Here is a 19799-nt window from a genome sequence, read left to right as displayed (position 1 = left end):
GTATCTTGATCAGTATTTTTGCATCCATGTTCATCAGGGATATTGGTCTGTAATTCTCCTTTTTGGTGGGGTTTTTGTCTGGTTTGGGGACCAAGGTAATGTTGGCTTCATAGAAAGAGTTTGGAAGTTTTCCTTCATTTCTATTTTTTGAAGCAGCTTCAAAAGAATAGGTATTAATTCTTCTCTGTTTGTTTGGTAGAATTCCTCTGGGAAGCCATCCGGCCCTGGGCTCTTGTTTGTTGGAAGATTTTTAATTACTGCTTCAATTTCCTTGCTGGTTATGGGTCTGTTCATGTTTTCTGTTTCTTCCTGTTTCAGTTTTGGTAGTTTATACGTCTCTAGGAATACATCCATTTCTTCCAGATTGCCTAATTTGTTGGCATATAGTTGCTCATAATATGTTCTTATAATTGTATTTCTCCCATGTTTGTTGTGATCTCTTCTCTTTCATTTGTGATTTTATTTATTTGGTCCTTTCTCTTTTCTTTTTGACAAGTCTGGCTGGGGGGTTATCAATCTTATTAATTCTTTCAAAGAACCAGCTCCTAGTTTTGTGGATCTGTTCTACTGTTCTTTTGGTTTCTATTTCATTGATTTCTGCCCTAATCTTTGTTAATTCTCTTCTCCTGCTTAGTTTAGGCCTTATTTGCTGTTCTTTATTCAGCTCCTTTAGGTGTAAGGTTAGGTTGTGTATTTGAGACCTTTCTTGTTTCTTGAGAAAGGCTTGTATTGCTATATACTTCCCTCTTAGGACTGCCTTTGCTGCATCCCAAAGGTTTTGACCAGTTGTGTTTTCATTTTCATTCGTTTCCATGAATTTTTAAAAACTCTTCTTTAATTTCCTTGTTGGCCCATTCATTCTTTAGTAGGATGCTCTTTAGCGTCCATGTATTTGAGTTCTTTCCAAATTTCCTCTTGTGATTGAGTTCCAGTTTCAAAGCACTGTGGTCTGAAAATAATGCAAGGAATGATCCCAGTCTTTTGGTACTGGTTGAGAAGAGGATTGGTCCAAGATGGTGAAGGGGCAGGAGACCTTAATTTTGTCTGCTCCCAAGAATTCAGCTAGATAGCTTTCAAATCGTTCTGAACACCTGCGAACTGAACCATAGATCTAAGAATAGAATAGTTGCAATGCTACAAATAGAAAAGGGACCACTTTCTGCAAGAATGACAAGATGAAAACTCACCTCAGAAAAGAGCACAGGAGGCTCTACTGACTGCCAGGGACCTAATCAGTATGGACATAAGTAAGATGTCAGAACTGGAGTTCAGAATAACAATTACAAAGATACTAGCTGGGCTTGAAAAAAGCATCGAAGACACTAGAGAATCCCTTTCTGGAGAAATAAAAGAACTAAAATCTAACCAAGTCAAAATCAAAAAGGATATTAATGAGATGCAATAAAAAATGGAGGCTCTAACTGCTAGGATAAATGAGGCAGAAGAGAGAATTGGTGATATATAAGACAAAATGATGGAGAATAAAGAAGCTGAGAAAAAGAGAGATAAACAACTGCTGGATCACAAGTGTAGAATTTGAGAGATAAGTGATAACATAAAGCAGAACAATATTAGAATAATTGGGAGAGAGGGGGCAGAAGGTATACTGGAGCAAATTATAGCAGAGAACTTCCCTAATCTGGGGAAGGAAACAGGCATTCAAGTCCAGGAAGCACAGAGAACCCCCCTCAGAATCAATAAAAACAAGTCAACACCCCAACATATAATAATGAAACTTGCAAATCTCATAAACAAAGAGAAAATCCTGAAAGCAGGTCAGCACAAGAGGTGTGTAACCTACAAGGGTAGAAATATTAGATTGGTAGCAGACCCATCCACAGAGACCTGGCAGGCCGGAAAGGACTGGCATAATATATTCAGGATGTTAAATGAGAAGAATATGCAGCCAAGAATACTTTATCCAGCTAGGATGTCATTCAAAATAGGAGTGATAAAAAGCTTCCAGGACAAACAGAAACTTGAAGAATTTGTGATCACCACACCGGCCCTACGGGATCCTCTAAGCAAAGAGAGAGCCCAAAAGTAACATAAACCAGAAAGGAACAGAGACAATATAAAGTAACAGTCATTTTACAGGCAGTACAATGGCACTATATTCATATATTTCAATGATTACTCTGAATGTAAATGTGCTAAATGCCCCAATCAAAAGACACAGGATATCAGATTGGACAAAAAAGCAAGACCCATGGATAGGCTGTCTGCAAGAGACTCATTTTAGACCCGATTACACCTCCAGATTGAGGGGGTGGAAAACTATTTATCATGCCAATGGACATCAAAAGAAAGCTGGGGTGGCAGTCCTCATATCAGAAAAATTAGATTTTAAACCAAAGACTGTAATAAAGAGATGAGGAAAGACACTATTTCATAATTACAGGGTCTATCCAACAAGAAGATCTAACAATTGTAAATATTTATGCCCCTAACATGGGAGCAGCCAAATATATAATCCAATTAATAACAAAATCAGTGAAACATATCAATAATAATGCAATAATAGGGTACTTTAACACCTCCATCACTGCAATGGACAGATCGTCTAAGCAGAATATCAACAAGGAAATAAGGGCTTTGACTGACACACCGGACCAGATGGTCTTCACAGATATATTCAGAACATACCATTCTAAAGCAACAGAATACACATTCTTCTTTAGTGCACATGAAGCATTCTCCAGAATAGATCACATACTGGGTCACAAATCAGGTCTGTTTGTACAACATTCTTGAAATGACCATTTAGTAGTGAAAAACAGATTACTCGTCAGGGTTAGAGGGAGTAGGGTAAGAGGGAAGTGGGTATGGCTCATGTAACCGGGTAACGGGGATCCTTATGGTGTTGAAAATGTTCTGTTTCTTAATCATATTAATGCCAGTATCCTGCGGGGTTTTTTTTTGTTTTTGAGAGAGAAAGTACAAGCAGGGGGCAAGGAGGGGGAGAGGGGGAAGGAGAGAATCTCAAGCAGGCTCCATGCTGAGACTCGATCTCATGACACTGAGATTATGACCTGAGCTGAAATCAAGACTCAGACACCCAACCCACTGAGCCACCCAGGTACCCCATCCAGTATCCTGGGTTTAATATAGTTTTTCATTAGGGTAATCTATACAGGGTTCATAGGATCTGTACTTCTTATTTTTTAAATATTTTTTAAAACTTCTTATTAATCTACAGTTATCTCCAGTTAAAAAAGTTGAATCAAAAAAATGGAGATCATCAGGTATTGTGTGAGTGTTTAGAGCAAAGGAACACTAGAATGAGACTTTTTCTCCATTACATGATCAGAGAATTGATCTGAAAATAACCTATTCTCTAACACAAAACAAAACAAAACTTCTACACCTATTCACCTATCATATTTTTCACCTATCATATTTGAAAAAATCATAAAGTTTGATAATATATTTAAGAGGCCATGAGGGAAATGGGTATTTTTATACACTGTTGGTGCCATCTATAGGGAGACATTTTAGTGAGTGTCAAAATTAGAACCGCACATGCCCTTTGACTTACAGTTCTACTTTTAACTATTTGTCCTATGGATCTACTTTCACAGATGCAACATGACATGTATTCTGTGTTCACTGCATCACTGACATAATAACAAAAGAGTGTGTGTGTGTGTGTGTGTGTGTGTGTGTGTGTGTATTCACATGTAAGAATTTAATTGTATATAAGAGAACATTTTCAAAAAGATATTTAAGAAACTGATTTCTGGGGACAGCTGGGTGGCTCAGTCAGTTAAGCAGCCGGCTCTTGATTTCAGCTCAGGTTATGATCTCAGAGTCCTGGGATTGAGTTCCATGTTGGGCTCCACACTCAGTGGGGAGTCTGCTTGAGGATTTTCTGTCTCCCTCTCCCTCTTCCCATTTGTGTACTCACTCTCTCTTTGTCTCTAAAATAAGTAAATCTTGGGGCACCTGGGTGGCTTGGCTGGTTAAGTATCTGCCTTCAGTTCAGGTCATGATCCCAGGGTCCTAGGATCGAGTCCCATGTCAGGCTCCTTGCTCAACGGGGAGCCTGCTTCTCCCTTTGCATGCCGCTTCCCCTACTTGTGCTCGCTCTCTCTCTTACAAATAAATAAAATCTTTTTTAAAAAATTAAATCTTTAAAAAGGAAAAAAGGAGCACTTGGGTGGCTCAGTTGGTTAAGTGTCTGCCTTCGGCTCAGATCAGGATCTCAGGGACCTGTGATAGAGCCCCATGTCGGGCTCCCTGCTCAGCGGGGAGTGTGCTTCTCCTTCCTCTGCTCCCCCTACTTGTGCTCTCTCTCTAATAAATAAATACAGTCTTTTAAAAAAAGAAAAAAAGAGAAATTCCTTTCTGGAAGGGGAACTGAGTACTAAAGATGAGAGAGATGGAAGGAAGAATTTTGGTATACTTATGAAATTTTAATTATATGAATGTATTACTGAGTCAAATTTAACAATATTATAAGTGATTGAGTCAATCTTATAGTAATGGCATAAAAACTAATTTGTTATTCAGATGTTCAGTCATTTAACTGATATTGATAGTTGAGACATGTTCAGTTCACATGGTACAAAAATTGGTTTTTGTAATTCACTTTATCAGTTATTCAGATTTTTTAATTTTTAATTGAAGTATAATTAACATACAGTGTTATATTACTTTCAGGAATACAGTATAATGATTCAGCAGTTCTACACATTGCTCAGTGCTGATCATAAGTGTACTCGATCTCCTTTATCTATTTCACCCACGCCCCCAGCTACCTTCCCTCTGGCAACCACCAGTCTTCTGTGTTTAAGAGTATGCTTTTTTGTTTGTTTCTTTTCTTCTTTGTTCATTTGTTCTGTCTTTTAAATTCCACATGTGAGTGAAATCATATGGTATTTGTCTTTCTCTGACTGACTTATTTTACTTAGCCGAGGTCCATGCATATTTCAGATTTCATTTTTTAAAAGCACGTATAAAGTGGTTTCTCTGAGTGGAAAGATGCAAGCGATGTTTCTTTTTTCTTTGTGTTTCTTTTTGCTTTCTAATATTTAATTTTCAACAGTGAAGACAGGTTGCTTTGTGTATTGCAAGGTTCAGGGAATATCACCCAATGTAGTGATCCTGATATTAGCATGTATTTTATTTTAATCAGGAAAAAATATGTGTAAAACTCTTTGCACAGATTAATTTGTAGTTTTTTAATGCATTAGCAGTGCAGTTAAGTTCTGCATTTTTGTATTTTTGTTCTGAGCTATGTGATAACTAATAAAAATTGAGAAGCCAGTTTCGATGAGTAAATATAACACATTTAATCATCTCGTCAAAGTGACATTACTGTTTTAACTTTCCCCCAGATCATTTCCAGTCTTGATTTTTGACACTTGATTTTTTTCTCTGGCCTTGGGGTCCTCCCATAGCCTTTATGATTTAGCATTAACGCTTAGTAGCTTAACAAAAGATGCATAGTGTACAGCAATTGATTTCTTTCCTGATTAACTCTAATTAGGGATCCACAAATACTTAAAAAGTACCAGTGTGAACAGAACAGCTCTAACTAGAAATTCTGGATCAAGTATTGGTTGATAACATGCCAAAGACTTTCTTCTCATGTTTTTGCAAATTGAGAAATTTGAGTCTGAAATATAGTAAGTTTTTGAGTTTTGTTTAGTTGATTAATATTATGTGTCATTGCTCCCAGGTCAATCTTACAAACCATTGTGGTTTCATGGGAGGACTACAAAAAAACAAAAGCACTGGACTGACCACACCATATTTTGCTACCTCTACAGTAGAAGTAATATTTCATGTATCAACAAGAATGCCTTCTGATACTGACGACTCTTTGACCAAAAAAGTAAGTGCTAAGAAAAAATGTTGAGTTAAAATCCTAGTAATTGAGAAAATAAATACATAAAATATGTAAGTAATCTAATTGATAAAGCACTATTTCTGAGTATTCTAATCTTCACCTAATACTGTCTTCCGAAACAGGATTGTTCTAGAGCAAATGCTGTTTTCCTTTATGATAACATTGAAGGTTATTATCTTAACTGAGGATTTGCCTTCAAGAAAATAGGAATATGACAAATTGAAAAACTTCTGCATATGTTCAAATCGGTGAAATTACATTTCAAGTCTCTTCACACACGGATAGATATAATGGTTATATTGATTGAGGGAGAGCAAAAGCTTATATTAGTTATTACAAAGCACTTAAAATATAACATACTTTATCATAATTTTAACTAAAACTAGTAGAACAGATAAGTAAGCCTTAATGAAAAGGAATTTTACTATCTTAGAATTTATGAGAGATGTGGTGGAATGGTTCTGATGGCCCTTGTCCTTTAAAACCTACACCATCGTTTTTCTGTAGGTAGTCATTCAAAAGTCATTCTAGTGACTATAGAGATACCTCAGAGTACAGCTGTATGTGTTCAATCCATGTTTGGTTTTCTTAGGGAGAAATATTTTTAAGAATAAAACCTTGTCCAACATTTATTTACCTTTTCTTTCTCCTCCTTCCTCAATTTATTCAAAACTGCTAAATGTAACCAATTTAATATCATTGGTCATTTTACTTAATGTTCTCTTGCCTGATATCAAAACTTTTTATACTTTATTAAACTATGAAAATAGTGTATTCTCACACTCTTTTGTAAAGGAACTTTAGAACTCTCAAATGTTTGATAAGATTGATTTAATACCCTTGATGCCTTTTGTTTACAATTTAAAATAGTGTTGGAATGTGCCTACTAAATGAGTAATGGTTGATAAAACTAATTAGATTGGAATGAGTAGTAAAGGTGGAGGTAATTGATAAATCTAAGAAAGTATATTCAGTAATAAGTGTGCTATAGAATTTCTTGTGTAGTTTTTAGAAGTAGAAAATGATCCATGAATACTGATAAGAAGATGGTAAAGAGATGAATTGGAGTAAAAACTTCATTAAACTTCAATGAAGCACGTCCTTCCATCAACTCATTTTATTTATTTATTTGATGGAGAGAGAGACAGCTAGTGAGAGAGGGAACACAAGCAGGGGGAGTGGGAGAGGAAGAAGCAAGCTCCCAGCGGAGCAGGGATCCTGATGTGGGGCTCGATCCCAGGACTCTGGGATCACGCCCTGAGCCGAAGGCAGACACTTAACGACTGAGCCACCCAGGCGCCCCCATCAACTCATTTTAAACCTCTATGAAAATAAGCCATACCTAAATTAGAGACAGTTGTAAGTATAGTGCAAAAAGATAATTTTAGGGGTGCGTGGGAAGCTCAGGCTGTTAAGTGTCCCGTTTCTTGATTTTTGGCTCAGCTCAATCTCAGGGTCATAAGGTTGAGCTCCATGTGGAGTACTGTGCTGGGGGTGGAGCTTCCTTGGGATTCTCTCTCTGCCCCTCCCTTGCTGCTCTCACTCTCTGTACTTGCAGGTACACTCTCTTTCCCTCTCAAAAAATAAATAAATAAAATAACAATTAAAAATTTGTTTTAAAAGATAATATTAATCATTAAGAACTTGGCCATGACTCATATTTATCATTATCATTTTCGTGGCTCCGTGGATACAACTTTTAAACCCCAGAGTAGAGTCTAAAATTGATATTATCTTGGATTGCAAACATAAGAGAACAAAGTACATCATTTTTTGTTGAAAAATCTGTTTTGATTTGTTTTGTTTTTTAAAGAAAACTATGCCAGGATATTTTTACTTCACTATATTAAACATGATAATTATATGGTACTTGAAATTTTATTCCTGTGGCCTTCGTAAAATTGTCAAATAAGTAGGATTTCTTATTATTTTCAAAACAGTCATGAGGATGTGTCCTTAACTACTTAAGAAGTTTCTGAAATGGATGTTTAACAATTCATTATCATAAAATAATTAATTTTGGAGAGGATAACACCATTTAAGAATTGCTAAATGGTTGAGTTCTAATTAAAATGATATTGTTAAGTGGTAAAATTTTTTTAAGTGCTGGATTTATTAGAGAATTTTGAGGAAGTAAGCATTGAACATTGTTTCATCTATAAATATAGAAAGCTTTTTTACTGTAGTAAAAATTACATATATAATTTACCATTTTCACCTTTTAAAAATTTTTTTTATTTAAATTTTTTAGGGTTTGGAAATTTCTTTTTCACTGAAGTGTAATTAACATACAGTATCCTAATTAGTTTAAGGTGTGTGCATTGTAATGACTGAACAGTTCTATACATTACTCAGTGCTCATCATTATTGATAAGCGTACTCTTAATCCCTTTATCTATTTCACCCATCCCCCAGCCCTTCTCCGCTCTGGCAACCACCAGTTTTTCCTATGTATTTAAGAGTCTAGTTTTCTCTTTGTCCATTTTTTTCTTTGTTCATTTGTTCTGTTTCTTACATTCCACACGAGTGAAATCATATGGTATTTGTCTTTCTCAGACTGACATTTCACTTAGCATTATTCCCTCAGGTCCCTCCATGGTGTTACAGACGGCTAGATCTCATTCTTTTTTATGGCTGAGTAATGCTGTATTGTGTGTGTGTGCGTGTATATTTATATATATCACATCTTCTTTATCCATTCACCTAGGGATGGACACTTGGGTTGCTTCTTTATCTTGGCTGTTGTAAATAATGCTGCAGTAAACATAGTGTGCATATGTCATTTCAAATTAGTATTTTGTTTTCTTTGGGTAAATATGCAGTAATGGAATTACAGGATCATATGGTAATTCTATTTTCCATACTGTTTTTCACAGTGGCTGCACCAGCTTTGCATTTCCAGCAATAGTACACAAGGTTCCGTTCCACATCCTCGCCAATACTTTTTATTTCTTGGTGGTTCTTTTGTTTTTGTTTTATTCTAGCCATTCTTACTGGTGTAAGGTGATATCTCATTGTGGTTTTGATTTGTCTTTCCCTGATGATGAGTGATGTTGAACATCTTTTCATGCGTCTGTTGGCCATCTGTGTGTCTTCTTTGGAAAAATGTCTATTCAGGTCCTCTGCCCATTTTTAGATTATTATTTTGGTGTTGTATAAATTATTTTGTATTTTGAATATTAACTCTTTATCAGATATATCATTTGCAGATGTCTTCTCTAATTTAGGAGGTTGCCTTGTCTTTTGTTGACGACTTTCTTTGCTATGCAAAAACTTTTTATTTTGCTGTAGTCCCAAGAGTTTAATTTTGGTTTTCTCTTGCCGGAGGAGGCATAGCTACAAAAATGTTTCTACAGCTCATGTCCACAAAATAACTACCTATGTTTTCTTCTAGGAGTTTTATGGTTTCAGGGCTCACATTTAGATCTTTAATCCATTTTGAGTTTATTTTTGTGTATGGTATTTTTATTTTTTGCATGTAGCAGTATTTGTTGAAGAGACTGTCTTTTCCCCACTGTATGTTTTTCCCTCCTTTGTTGTAGATTAATTGACCATATAAGCATGGGTTTATTTCTAGGTTCTTTGGGCTGTTCGGTTGATCTGTGTGTGTTTTTATGCCAGTACCATACTGTTTTGATTACTACAGCTTTGTAGTCTATCTGGAAATCTGGGATTATGATACCTCCAAGCTTTGTTTTTTCTCAAGATTGCTTTGACTGTTCAGGGTCTTTCACGTTCCATACAAATTTTAGGATTATTTCTAGTTTTGGAAAATTGCTGTTGGTATTTTGATAGGGATTGCATTGAATTCATAGATTGCTTTAGGCACTGTGGACATTTTAACAGTGTTGGGTTTTCCAGTCCATGAGCGTGGAATAGCTTTCCATTTGTTTGCATCATCTTCAGCTTCTTTGATCAGTGTTTTATAGTTTTCGGAGTGCAGTTTATTCCTAGACATTTTATTCTCTTTGGTGCAATTATAAATGGAATTGTTTTGTTAATTTCTCTTTCTCCTTCTTTATTATCAGTATAAACAAATTCAGCTGATTTCTGTATATTGACTTTGTATCTTGCAACTTTACTGAATTCATTTATCAGTACTAGTAGTTTTTTTGTGGAGTCGTTAGGGCTTTCTATATGTAGTGTGAGGTCAGCTGCAAATAGTGACAGGTTTACTTCTTCCTTATTAATTTGGATACCTTGTATTGTCTAATTGCTGTGTGGCTAATACTATGTCGAATAGAAGTGATGAGAGTGGACATCTTGGTCACGTTTCTGATCTCAGAGGAAAAGCTCTTAGTTTTTCACCGTTGCGTATGCTGTTAGCTGTGGGTTTTTTATATATAGTCTTTATTATATTGAGGTATGTTCCCTCTAAACCTACTTTTTTGAGAGATTTTGTCATGAATGGATGTTATATTTTGTCAAATGCTTTTTCTCCATCTCTTGAGATGATCATATGGTTTTTATTCTTTTTCTTGTTAATGCAGTTATCATCATGTTGCTTGATTTGTGGATATTGAACCACCTTTGCATCCCAATGATAAATCCTACTTGATCGTGGTGAATGATTTTTTTTTAATGTATTGTTGGATTCAGTTTGCTAATATTTTGTTGTGGATTTTTGCATCTCTTTTCATCAGATACTGGCCTGTAGTTTTCTTTTTCTTTCTTCCTTTTTGTGTGTGTGTGTGTGTGTGTGTGTGTGTGTGTGTGTGTGGTTTATTTCTCTGGTTTTGGTATCAGGGTAATGCTACTAGCCTTGTACAATGAATTTGGAAGCTTTCCTTACTCTTCTATTTTTTGGAGTAGTTTGAGGAAAATGGGTCGTAACTCTTCTTTATATATTTGGTAGAATTCACCTGTGAAGCCATCTGGTTCTGAACTTTTGTTGTTGTTGTTGTTTAAGATTTTATTTATTTATTAGAGAGAGAGAGAGCACACGAGCAGGGGAGGGGCAGAGGGAGAGGAAGAAGCAGACTCCTTGTTGGGATCATGACCTGAGCTGAAGGCAGATGCTTAACCAACTGAGCTACCCAGGTGCCCCTCTGGACTTTTGTTTGTTGGGAGATTTTTATTACTAATTCAGTTTCATTGCTAGTGATTGGTTCGTTCAGATTTTCTATTTTTTCCTGATTCCATTTTGGAAGGTTATATATGTGTCTACAAATTTATTCATTTCTTCTAGGTTTTCCAATTTGTGGGCATATAATTTTTCATGATATTCTCTTATAATCCTTTGTATATCTGTAGTGTTGGTTATTTTTCCTCTTTCACTTATGTTGGTATTGTGTTCTCTCCCTTTTTTTGAAGAGTCTGGCTAAAGGTTTATCAATTTTGTTGATCTTTTCAAACAACCAGCTCCTGGTTTTATTAATCTCTTCTGTTGTTTTTTTAGTTTCTATTTCATTTATTTCTGCTTTAATCTTTATTATTTCTTCTAATGGCTTTGGGTTTGTTGGTTCTTCTTTTTCTGGCTCCTTTAGGTGTAAGGTTAGGTTGCTTATTTGAGATTTTTCTTGTTTTTTGAGGTAAGCCTGTATTGCTATAAATTTCCCTCTTAGACAGCTTTTACAGGGGTGCCTGGGTGGCTCAGTCAGTTAAGCGTCTGCCTTCAGCTCAGGTCATGATCTCAAGGTCCTGGGATGGAGCCCATCAGCCGGGAGTCTGCTTCTCCTTCTCATTCTCCCTCTGGAGCTCTCTCTCTCTCTCTTGCTCTTTCTCTCTCAAATAAATAAATAAAACCTTTAACAAAAACAAAACAAAAAAACAAAAAAAAAAACAGTTTTTACAGCATCCCAAAGACTGTGGACCCTTGTGTTATTTTCATTTGTCACCATGTATTTTTTTATTTCTTCTTTGATTTTTTGGTTGACCCATTTATTGTTTAGTAGCATGTATTTTAGTCTCTGTTTTTTGGCCTAATGTGATTTATGCTGGAGAGTATTCCATGTGCACTTGAAAAGAATATGTATTCCACTGTTTTGGGTTATTTTGTTTTTTTTTGAAAGCGAGAGTAAGAAAGAACATGCACATGCACATATGTGCAAGGGGAAAAGAGGGGGAGAGGGAGAGAGAGAATCCCAAGCAGGTTCCACATGCACTGCAGAGCCTGACACAGGGCTTGACCCCACCATCCCAAGATAATGACCTGAGCTGAAATCAGGAGTCAGACATTCAACCGACTGAGCTACCCCAGGCATCCCACTATTCCACTGTGTTTGGGTGGAATGTCTGAATATATCTGTTAGGTCCATTTGGTCTAATGTGTCATTCAAAACCACTGTTTCCTTGTTGATTTTCTCTATGGATGGTCTATCCATTGATGTATATGGGGTGTCAAAGTCCCCTACTGTTATTGTATTACTCTCAATTTCTTCTTTTATGTCTGTTAATAGTTGCTTTATGTATTTGGGGACTCCCATTTTGAGCACATAGATATTTACAATTGTTGTAACTTCTTATTGGATTGTTCCCTTTATGATTATTTATGGTCCTTCTTTGTCTCTTGGTACAGTCTTTGTTTTACAGTCTATTTTGTTTGATATAGGTGTTGCAACCCAGGCTTTCTTTTTGCTTCCATTTGCATGGTAAACATTGTTCCATCCCTCACTTTCGATCTGCATGTGTCCTTTGGTCTGAAGTGAGTCTCTTGTAAGCAAGTTATAAATGTTGCTTTTTTATCTATTCAGTCATCCTACATCTTTTGGAGCACTTAGTCCATTTACATTTAAATTTATTGTTGATAAGTGTTGTGTACTTATTGCCTTTTTTGTTACTGGTTTTGCAGTCCCTTTTGTAGCTTTTCTCTCTTCATTCTTCTCTTGCTCTGTTCCCTCATGGTTTGATGGCATCTTTACTTGTATGCTTGGATTTTCTGTGTAACTGTTACAGGTTTTTGATTTGCGGTTATCATCAGGTTCATATATAACACTTTATGTGTATAGCAGTCTGTATTAGGTTGATGGTCACTTAAATTTGAATCACTCCTCACCCCACATTTTAGGTATATGATGTCATACTTTACATCCTTTTATTCTGTGAATCCCTTGACTGAATTTTATAGATATAATTGATTTTACTGCTTTTGTGTTTTAACTTTCATACTGATTTTATAAGTGATTAATCTACTTTTATTATATGTTTGCATTTACGTGTGAAATTTTTTCCTTTCATAATTTTCCTACAACTATTTTGCCCTTTTCTTTCCACTCAGTTCCCTTTAATGTTTCTTTTAAGACTTGTTCAGTGGTGAGGATTTGGTTTGTCTGGGAAACTCTTTACCTGTCCTTCTATGCTGAATGATAATCTTGCTGTGTAGAGCATTCTTGGTTGCAGGTTTTTTCTTTTCAGTACTTTGAACATATGATTCCACTTCCTTCTGGTCTGCAAAGTTTCTGCTGAAAAATTAATTGACAGCCTTATGGGGCTTTCCTTGTATATAATCATTTTCTCTTGCTGCTTTTAAAATTCTCTTTTTCTCACTACATTTTGCCATTTTTAATGATTATGTCTTGGTGTGAACCTCCTTGAGTTAATTTTGTTGGGGGTCTCTCTACTTCCTGGATCTGGATTTCTGTTACCTTCCCCAGATTAGGGAAGTGTTCATCTCTTGTTTCTTCACATAAATTTTCTGTCCACTTTTCTCTCTCCTCCCTCTGGGATCTCTGTAATGCAGACGTTATTATGCTTGATGATGTTGCTGAGTTCCCTTCACCTAGTCTCATTCTTTCTTGTTCTTTTTAATTTTCACTATTAGCTTGGTTGCTTTTTATTACCCTGCCTTCCTGATAGATGATCCATTCTTCTGCCTCCTCTAATCTGCTATTGATTCCGTCTAGTGTATTTTTTATGTCAGTTATTGAGTTCTTCATCTCTGACTGGTTCTTTTTTATATTTCTCCTTCTTAAAGGTCTCACTGAGATCCTCCACTCTTTTCTCAAATCCAGTGAGTATCTTTATGACCATTACTTTGAATTCTTTATCAGGCCTATTGCTTATCTCGTTTAATGTAGTTCTCTTGTTGTGGTTTTATCCTGTTCTTTCATTTGGGACCTAATTCCTTTGCCTCCTCATTTTGTCTGACTCTCTGTGTTTGTTTCTATGTATTAGGAGAGTCAAGCTATGTCTCTTGCTCTTGAAAGTTGTGACTTTATGAAGAAGAGGTTCTGTGGTGCCCTATAACACAATGTCTCCTGTTCACTTGAACCAGGCATTTCAGCAGTGCCTTCTCTGTGGGTTGCATGTCCCTACTGTTGTGGCTGAGCTACATTTCCATTCAGTCCAGTCAACTACAATGGCCCACTTTGCCTATTGTGAGCACACTGCGCAGGGGTTTGGTCCCTGTGCTGTTAAGGGGCCTGTCTGGGGCCACCACAGGCTTGGTGTTGGGTGGTATCAGCAGTCAAACCAGATACCTGCCCTCAGCCCATGCACTGCAGAGCTTTCTCCCTGTCCTGCCCCTAGAAGTTTCCATTGGTGAATGAGGCCAGCAGTCAGAACAGATACTTGCCCCCAGTTGGGGCTGGAGTGACACTGATCAGCAGGGCACTCTCTTTGCAGTGCCAGCTATAAGGCTCAGCTGCTGGGATTGTGAACACACTGGTATGTGTGGTTACCCTCCCCTGTCCCCAGGGCACAAGTCACTCTGGAGTGGTGCAGGTTTCTGCAGGGTTTTTTAGGACAGCAGCCGCTGTGGAGGGATGTATGTGGAGTAGGGCAGGTTGGATGGGGCAGGGACCATGGTGCTAACAAGATAGATGTTCACTCTGTTCCCACAAATATCTGGCTTTCTAGGCTGTGCAGGAGGCAGGAAATGAATGGTCTGCCAGCCAGCACTTTTGTTCTTAAAGAATTCTCCTAAAGATTCCTGTCCCTCCAGTGCACATTTTGAGATTAGTAAATAAATTTACTACCCCAGTTTCTTTTTAGACTGCTGCTTCTATGCTGTGTCTCTCCTAGGTTCTTTGTTACGCTGGCTTTTTAAGGGTGGGAACTCAGTTTAAAAGTACCCAGAGTTAAACCCTGTTGATTGTAAAAACTCTCAAAGTTAAGCCCCATTGGTTTTCAAAGCCAAAGTGTTATGGGGTTCCCTGTGCCTAGGGATGCCTGGGGTGGGGTCTGATCCTCTTGCTCTTCATGCATAGTGTCCCTCTCGTTTATGATTAGTCTCATGTGGAGTGGGGTGAATGCTGGAAGGGGGAGTTCCCAGCCATATATCTGCTTCTTCTACCCTTTTGATGTGGTCTCCTCTGCACTATCAACTGTGGAAGGTCTCTTCTGCCAGTCTTCAAGTCATGAGTCATTTTCAGAGTTAGTTTCACTGATGTGGCTGTTATCTCAGTGTGTCTGTGGGATGTGGTAAGCTTAGGATACTGTGACTCCACCATCTTCTCAGAAGTCCTATCTTAACCATTTTTAAATGTGCATTGGCATAAACATTTATAATGTACAATTATCACAAGTATCCACTTCCAGAACTTATCATTTTCATTTAGTTCAAAGCATTTTTTATTTTCTCTTGAGAATTCTTTGATCCATATGTTATTTAGAAGTATGTTGTTTAATCTCCAAGTATTTTGGGGTTTTCCAGCTATCTTTATGTTGTTGATTTCTGGTTTAGTTCCATTGTGGTCTGAAAACAGACATTGTGTGATCTCTATTCTTTTAAATTTGGTAAGATGTGTTTTATGGCCCAGATGTAGTCTATCTAGTGAATGTTCCACGTGAATCTGGGAAGAATGTGTAATCTGCTGTTGTTGGAGGAAGTGGTCTATAAATGTCAATTATATCCAGTTGATTGATGGAGCTGTTGAGTTCAACTATATCCTTACGAATTTTCTGCCTGCTGGATCTCTCCATTTCTGATATAGGAGTATTAAAGTTTCCCGCTCTAATAGTGGATTCTTTTACTTGCAGTTCTATCAGCTTTTGCTTCACATATTTTGACACTCTGTTGTTAGGTGCATAAACATTAAAGATTGGTTATGTCTTCTTGGAGTACCAACCTCTTTATCATTAGATAATGCCTCTCTTTAACTTTCCTTGCCCTGAAGTCTGCTCTGTCTGAAATTAATGTAGGTACTCCCACTTTTCTTTTTATTGGCGTTATCATGGTATATCTTTCTCCATCCCTTTACTTTTAATCTATATGTGTCTTAATATTTTAAGTGGATTTCTTGTAGCAGCATATAGGTGGGTCTTATTTTTTTGGTCCACTCTGACAATCTCTGTCTTTTAATGTGTAGTTAGACCATTGACATTTAAAGTGATCATTGATATAGTTGGATTAATATTTACCACATTTGTTACTTTTTTCTATTTGTTATCCTGTTCTTTGTTCCTATTTCTGTATTCCACACTTTTCTGCCATCTGTGGTTATAACTGAACATTTTATATGATTCCATTTTCTCTCCTTTCTTAGCATATCAATTATACTACTTTTCTTTTTGAACTTTTTTTAGTCGCAGCCCTGGAATTTGTACTATACATTTAGAGCTAATCCAAGTTCACTTTCAAATAATACTATACTGCTTCATGGATACTGCAAGTACCTTATTAATAGCACAGTATATTTAAGCTTTCCCTCCTATCCCTGTATCATTGCTATCATTCATTTTACTTATAGATAAGCATATATATACCTAAGCATACATAATCACATGCATTATTGCTATTATTACTTTGAACAAACTGTGATCTGTTTGATCAATTAAGAATAAAAAAAGTTTTTCTTTTTCCTTCAGTTATTATTTGGTGCTTTTCTTTTCTTTATGTAGATGTGAATTTCTAACCCGCATCATTTTCCTTCCCTCTGAAGAACTTCTTTTAAATATCTTGTAAGGTAGGTTTACTGGCAACTAATTCCCTCAATTTTTGTTTGAGAAAGTCTTTATTATTCTTTACTTTGGAAGGATAATTTTACAGAGTACAGAATTCTAAGTGGTGGTAGTTTTTTCTCCCAACAATTTAAATATTTCATTCCACTCTCTTCTTGCTTACATGGTTTCAGGGGAGAAGTCAAATGTTCTTTTCTTTGGTTCTCTATAAATAAAATATATTTTTTCCTCTGGCTTCTGTCAAGATTTTTTCTTTATCTGTGATTTTATGAAGTTTGATGACTTGCCTAAGTGTAGTTTTTTGGGATATATCCTGCTTAGTGTTCTCTGAGCTTCTTGGATCTGTGGTTTGGTGTCTGACATTAATTGGGGGCAATTCTCAGTCAGTATTGCTTCAAATATTGCTTCTGTTCCATTCTCTCTTTCTTTTCTTTTTATGTATGTTACAGTTTTTGTGGTTGTCCCACAGTTCTAGGATATTCTGTTTTGTTTTTTTCCAATCTTTTTCTAATTACTTTTCAAGTTTTAGAAGTTTATGATGTTGTATCATTGGGCTCAGAGATTCTTTCCTTAGCCATGTCTGGTTTACTAATGAAATCATCAAAGGCATTCTTCATTTCAGTTATGTTGTTTTTTATCTGTAGCATTTCTTTTTTATTCTTTGTTAGAATTTTCATCTCTCTGCTTATGTTATCCATGTGTTCTTGCATGTTGTCTACTCTTTCCATTAGAACCCTTAACATGTTAATCATAGTTGTAATTCTGTCATCCCTGCCATTTCTAACTCCGTTTTAATGCATCTTCAGTGTCTCAGCCCTGTCCACACTTAGTCTCCAGGAATTTGCAATTACAATTTACATTTTCCTACCTTGCTACAAGTGCCTACAGAGGTTTCTGCTTCGTTGTCATCCTCCATTTTTGCCTGTCTGTCGGATTTTGGGGGCAGCGGTTTGCCCGTGATCTCACTTCTCTGACCTAAGAAGGGTATTGGGTTTTTCAATTTGTTTAGCTTTTTACTTGTTAGGACAGAGTGGCAACTTCTAAGCTTCTTATGTGCCAGACTGGAAACTGGAAATCCCAGAACTTTATCTTTCCAAACACAGGCTCTGCCCATTAACAATAACTCTCCATTCCCCCCTCTACCCAGCCATTGGTAACCTCTAATATACTTTCTGTCTCCCTGAGTTTGCCAGTACTAGGTACCTCATATAAGTGGAATCATACAGTATCTGTCCCTTTGTATCTGTCGTATTTCACTTAACACAGTGTTTTCAAGGTTCATCCATGTTGTATCAGGTGTCAAAATTTCACTCCTTTCTGTCATTGAATAATATCCCATTATATGTATATACCATATTTTGTTTATTCATTGATAGACACTGTGTTGTTTCTACTTTTTGGTTCTTGCAAATAATGCAGCAGTGAACACTATTATGTAAGTATTTGTTTGAAACCTTGTTTTCAGTTCTTTTAGATATATACCTATGAGTGAAATTCCTGGGTAATATGGAAATTGTATGTTTAGCTTTCTGAGGAACTGTCAAACTTTTCCACAGTGACTGTGCCATTTTTACATTCTACCAGAGGTACACAAGAGTTCCAATTTGTGCATATCCTCACCAACGCTTATTATTTTCCATTAGAAATAAATATAGCTATCCTAATAGATGCATAGTGGTATTTCATTGTGCTTTTGATTTGCATTTCCCTAATGACTAGTGATGTGCATCTTTTCATTGCTTATTGGCATTTGTACATCTTTGGAGAAATGTCTATTTAGTCTTTAACTCATTTTTTAATTAAGTTGTTTGCATCTTTATTGTTGAATTATAGAAGTTCTTCTAGATGTTAATCCCTTATCTGATATATGACTTGCAAATATTTTCTCCCATTTTGTGGCTTGTCTTCACTCTCTTGATAGAGTCTTCTGATGCACAAAAGTTTTAATTTTGATGGAGTCCAGTTTATTAGTTTTTAATTTTGTCACCTTTGCTTTTGGTGTCAGTTCAATAAATCACTGCCAAATCTAATGTCATAAAGATTTTCCCGCACGTTTTCCTCTAAGATTTTTACTGTTTTAAATTTTGCATTTAATTTTTGAATCTACTTTCAGTTTATTTTTATATATAATGTGAGATAAAGGTCTAACTTCATTCTTTTACATATGACTGTCTAGTTTTCCAATCACTATTTGTTAAATAGACTGCACATTTTCTTATTGCATGATCTTGGCACTATTGTCAAAAATCAGTTGGCTTTATATGCAAGGGTCTTTTTTCCGGGCTCTGTATTATTTTTCTTTGGTCTAAATGTCTTGGGGGGGGGGTTGCTTTAATTAAATGTTTTAGGTACTGTAGCTTTGTAGTAAGTTTTGAACTCAAGTAATGTGAGTCCTACAACTTTGTTCTATTTTTTTCCAGTATCATTTTTACTACTCAAGTTCTCTTGAGATTTCAGATGAATTTTAGGATGGCTTTTTCTATTTCTGCAAAGAACCTTGTTGGGATTTTGATAGAGATTGCATTGAATTTTTGGATCACTTTAGGTAATATCATCATCTTAATAATAATAAATTTTTCTATTCCATGAACATGGGATATCTTTCCATTCACTCCTGTAGTCTAAAATTCCTTCAGCAGTCTTTTGTAGTTTTCAGTACACAAATCTTTTTCCTCCTCGGTTAAACTTCTCCATTAAGTGTTTTATTCTTTTTGATGCAATTGTAAATGGAATTATTTTTGTACTCTTTTTTATTTGTTCATTGTTAGTATATAGAAATGCAACTGATTTTCAAGTGTTGATTTTATATCATGTAACTCTATTGAATTCATGTATTAGCTCTAACTGTTTTTGTGGAACCAGAGGTTTCTGTATTTAAGATCATGTTTTTTCAATGTTCCTATGGAGGAACAAGAGCTTGGACCTTTCCTGGTCCATCATTTTGGTGACATCACACCCTAGGACAAGTTTTGACTTTTTTTTTCTTTTAAGCTAATTCTAAATTTAAAATTATTTGGTAATTTACCAACTGGAAAAGTGCTAGTATTTTTTCCAATTATTTAGTAAGGAGAAAGGACACAGGCAATTACATGGCATAATATTCCAG

General features: G+C 36.1%; 1 protein-coding gene across 8 annotated transcripts in view; it reads left to right on the top strand.

Moving 5' to 3' along the window:
• The window catches only part of RALGAPA1 (Ral GTPase activating protein catalytic subunit alpha 1), a 258245-nt gene that overhangs the window by 199031 nt on the left and 39415 nt on the right, over positions 1–19799 (top strand). For all 8 annotated transcript variants that reach the window (XM_045799896.2, XM_087858978.1, XM_087858977.1 and 5 more), the window contains one exon: positions 5684–5839. In XM_045799896.2, the coding sequence (XP_045655852.1) occupies positions 5684–5839 (156 nt within the window). The remainder of the gene's footprint in view (positions 1–5683; positions 5840–19799) is intronic.

This window comes from Ursus americanus, chromosome 35 (genome assembly GCF_024610735.1).
Source record: "Ursus americanus isolate L20-20 chromosome 35, mUrsAme1.1.p, whole genome shotgun sequence".
NCBI classification, from domain to species: Eukaryota; Metazoa; Chordata; class Mammalia; order Carnivora; family Ursidae; genus Ursus; species Ursus americanus.
This window is presented reverse-complemented; position numbering and strand designations above follow the sequence as displayed.